Source organism: Citrus sinensis, chromosome 9 (assembly GCF_022201045.2).
Source record: "Citrus sinensis cultivar Valencia sweet orange chromosome 9, DVS_A1.0, whole genome shotgun sequence".
Lineage (NCBI taxonomy): Eukaryota > Viridiplantae > Streptophyta > Magnoliopsida > Sapindales > Rutaceae > Citrus > Citrus sinensis.
Window position 1 is genome coordinate 887,956 of NC_068564.1, and position 3,679 is coordinate 891,634.

The 3,679-nt window shown below is 39.2% G+C and overlaps 1 protein-coding gene across 1 annotated transcript; it reads left to right on the forward strand.

Annotated features, from left to right (window-relative positions):
* The first annotated feature begins 248 nt into the window (after positions 1 to 248).
* On the forward strand, positions 249 to 3,462 carry LOC102621444 (protein phosphatase 2C 51-like). The gene is made up of 3 exons (XM_006490452.4): positions 249 to 1,025; positions 2,432 to 2,537; positions 2,869 to 3,462. The coding sequence occupies exons 1-3, from the start codon at positions 327 to 329 to the stop codon at positions 3,180 to 3,182; spliced, it is 1,119 nt and encodes a 372-aa protein (XP_006490515.1). The 5' UTR covers positions 249 to 326; the 3' UTR covers positions 3,183 to 3,462.
* The last annotated feature ends 217 nt before the right edge of the window (positions 3,463 to 3,679 follow it).

The window sequence follows — 3,679 nt, forward strand, 5'->3', positions numbered from 1 at the left end:
GTACTCACATTCTAGAGTCCCAATCAAGAGCCCTGGGCCCCAGAACCACGCATTGGGTGGAAATCGAATCACTGGCTCCCAAATCCGAGCTCCACGTGTCTCCAGACAGATTTCAAACCGTCCACGTCTCCCGTTGAAAAATCCAAGTCAGTGGCTCACAAAGGCCCATGTGGCAACCACCAGATGGACCACGATCAATTCAACGGCCGCGATTTAATGCTTTTTATAGTCTCGGATATTTTAATTCATAAATAAGCTTTCACTTTAATGTCAAAAAAAGTTGATGACTCGATGACTTGTTAGCTTCTAACTTTTTTATTCATGCAATGATGCTAGTGAAGAAGGACAAGAACGGCTGCCGGAGAGAAATGCGCCAGCTGGGTGTTATCAGAACAAAGAATAATAAAGCCCGCCGGAATAAAAGGCTGCAAATCTGGCGACTGAGTGCTAAAAACAAAGAAACGGTGATGTCTTTGTCGTTGTCGCTGACCTCCTCCTCGTCGTCGTCCTCTTCTTCAGAAAACTACGACGTTTTAGAAAAGAAGGCACGCACTAATACTGTCACGTGCTTGTCACACGGGACAATGTCTGTCATCGGAAGGAGGAAGGAGATGGAAGATGCAGTGAGAGTTGAGTTAGGGTGTATGGGGGGTGGGGGTGGTGGTGATGGTGATGGCGATGATGATGATGATCAGAAGAAGTATGATTTTTTCGGAGTGTATGATGGGCACGGTGGGGCCCGGGTGGCGGAGGCGTGCAAGGAGAGGATGCACGAGGTGTTGGTGGAGGTGATAGCAGGAGAGGAATATGGCGAAAAGAATATTGAGTGGGAGAGGGTGATGGAGGGGTGTTTTGGGAAGATGGATGAGGAAGTGAATAGAGGGAGGTTAAGGGAGGAGATGGTGGGGTCCACGGCGGTGGTGGCGGTGGTCGGAAAGGAGGAGTTGGTGGTGGCCAATTGTGGGGATTCTAGGGCCGTGCTCTCTAGAGGTGGTGTTGTTGTGCCATTGTCCGTTGATCATAAGGTACTTAATTATTATAAATTAAATTCTATATATATATATATGCACACACATTTACTTCAATTCCTTTTTGTTGTTGTGAGTTCATTAGAATAAGTTCTTCTTGGATTAATTATAATTTTTGTGGAATCGTTTTTGGTTAAAGTGAGTTTTTTTTTTTCCTTCAGTTAATTAACTTTTAATAATTGCATACCAATACGAACAAGAAGACATGGCAATTGTCTCCTTGCTTATGGGGGGTCAAGAAATGAGGAGATTCAAAGTGATGCTTTGAATTTGTAAGTTTTGGGGGGCAAGATTAATTATATAAACATGAAACATTCCATCCAATATTATTTAACACTAGATCTCATTGAGAGCTTGAAGCATATGACAGAGAGAGGAAGTGAAGGAATTTATTCTTAATTAGACAGTAGGTATTCCCCATGATTGCGCTGAGGCTCTGCATAAATTTGAAGGGTGGGCATAAAAAAAGAAAAAAAAAATCGATTTTGAAGGATGAACATTGTTCTAATATCCTTCTTTCATTTTAGCCAAAACTGCCAAAGGCTCTAGCTGTCAACGGACTGTTGACGACAGCTTGACTTTGGCTGGTAGCTAGCAAACAAGCCTTAGAATATCCAGATCTTCTTAATGATTTAGCAAAACAAAGCAAAGAGCCCTCGATCTATCCTCTGGCCTGCTATTATGTCATCAATTTTTGTATACATCATTATGATCGGCCATGGTTGATTCATAATTTCAACATTTCAGCTTCACTTCATCCTCTAGCTACACATGTCCAATATAACTTTTCTTCAAATTAATCCACTTTTCCGCAGCCACTTTGAATCTTGAAGATGTTTTATTTATATTTGTACCGCACGGTGAAAATCTTGGATGCAAGTGTACGCTTCTATTTATTAGATTGTAGTAATGATTAAAGAGTACACTTAGTAAGAATCTAGCAAATGATAGTATGCATAAATACATACATATATACATATATTCGGTCTGTAATCTTAAAGTGAAGGAAAAGTTGTAGGGTTTTAAAGGCTTAAAACTTAAAGCGTTTAAACAGCACGATTTACGTGTTTTCACAAATTTTTCTGCATTTTAAAATTCAGGTTGGAATATATATATATATATAGAGAGAGTGAGAGAGAGAGAGGGAGAGAGAGTACCTGACCAATACTTTCTCGTACCCGATCTGTTAGTCATGCCACCAAGGATGGATAAGTACATAATTTGGGGAACATTGGAGCTGATGCGTAGTAGTTCACTTGATTATGGGCTGAAGCCTATACAAACATCTTCACATTAGCTTTAATATTTATCAATTATTAAAGAATTAATAGTATGTATGTTCCATTGACACAATTAATTAATAGTTATATTAACTATTTATTGATATGGATTTTTGTACGAAGCCTGACAGACATGATGAACTGACAAGAGTAGAAGCTGCTGGAGGAAGGGTCATAAACTGGAACGGCCCCCGAATCTTAGGAGTTCTTGCCACCTCCAGATCTATAGGTATGTAATTAAATACATCCTGTGCCTAGTATCTTAGATTACATCAATTTAATAAATTCTATCAAGAAAAGTTATACACAAATCACTCACCACTCAATTTAATGAATTGGATAGTAATATGATTAGCATGATGAGTACATATACATGATGTTATCTTAAGTATATTAATTGGCTTGGATAACCGGCTAATTCTTCTTGAGCTAACTTTAGGCCCATAAGTTTTTATGATGAGGTTGATTTCATGGAATATATATATTTTTTAAAATTATTAAGAAAAGTTCTTATTAGTGCGGTCAATATAACGTGGTATTTGTAAGTTTGAACCATGTAGGCGATCAATACTTGAAACCATTTGTGATATCAAAGCCAGATGTGATGGTGACTGAAAGAAGCGACCGCGATGAATTCCTCATACTTGCTAGCGATGGCTTATGGGATGTTGTATCAAATGAAGCAGCATGCCAAGTCGTGAGGAGATGTTTCAGCGGCCGGATAAAATGGGCATCCTCCGTCGACGCCGGGAACCAAAACCCCGCTGCCAGAGCAGCAGCAGTGCTGGTCGAGCTAGCCATCTCTCGGGGCAGCAGTGACAATATAAGCGTCATAGTAGTTGAGCTAAATAAACCTACCAAGTTTAATTCCTAGTGCATCATAAAATTTAATAAACAGCAACAGAGTTCGTTTCGAAGATTTTAACCATTGTTTTGTTTAGGTAGAAACCATGTTTTCAATTCAGAAAATGAACCGAGAGCGGCGGGAGCTCTGTTGAATTGACGAGCTTTTCAAGGGGGATTTGTTGTATGTAACATTTAATTCATTTGGTCAACTTTAAATTGTTCTTTTTTTCTTCCTCGCCCAATGAACAAAGTGGAGCTTCATATTAACAGCTTGCTTGATTAATCTGAATAAATTATTTGTTTCTTCATGTGATTTGTGCCTTTTTAATTTATGGGCTTGTAGATTGGGTTTTCCGGCCTGGCGGATGGTAGGCCTGTATTAACGGGTTGGACTATCGGTACTGCTAAAAAATCTATTGAAACCTGGTTTTATATATAGTAAGGTTATTTTTTGTCAATTAGAGGTGTCGTACAGATGGCTTGGACCGGTACTACTCTTTTATATAAGAAGGAAAAATGTTTTTC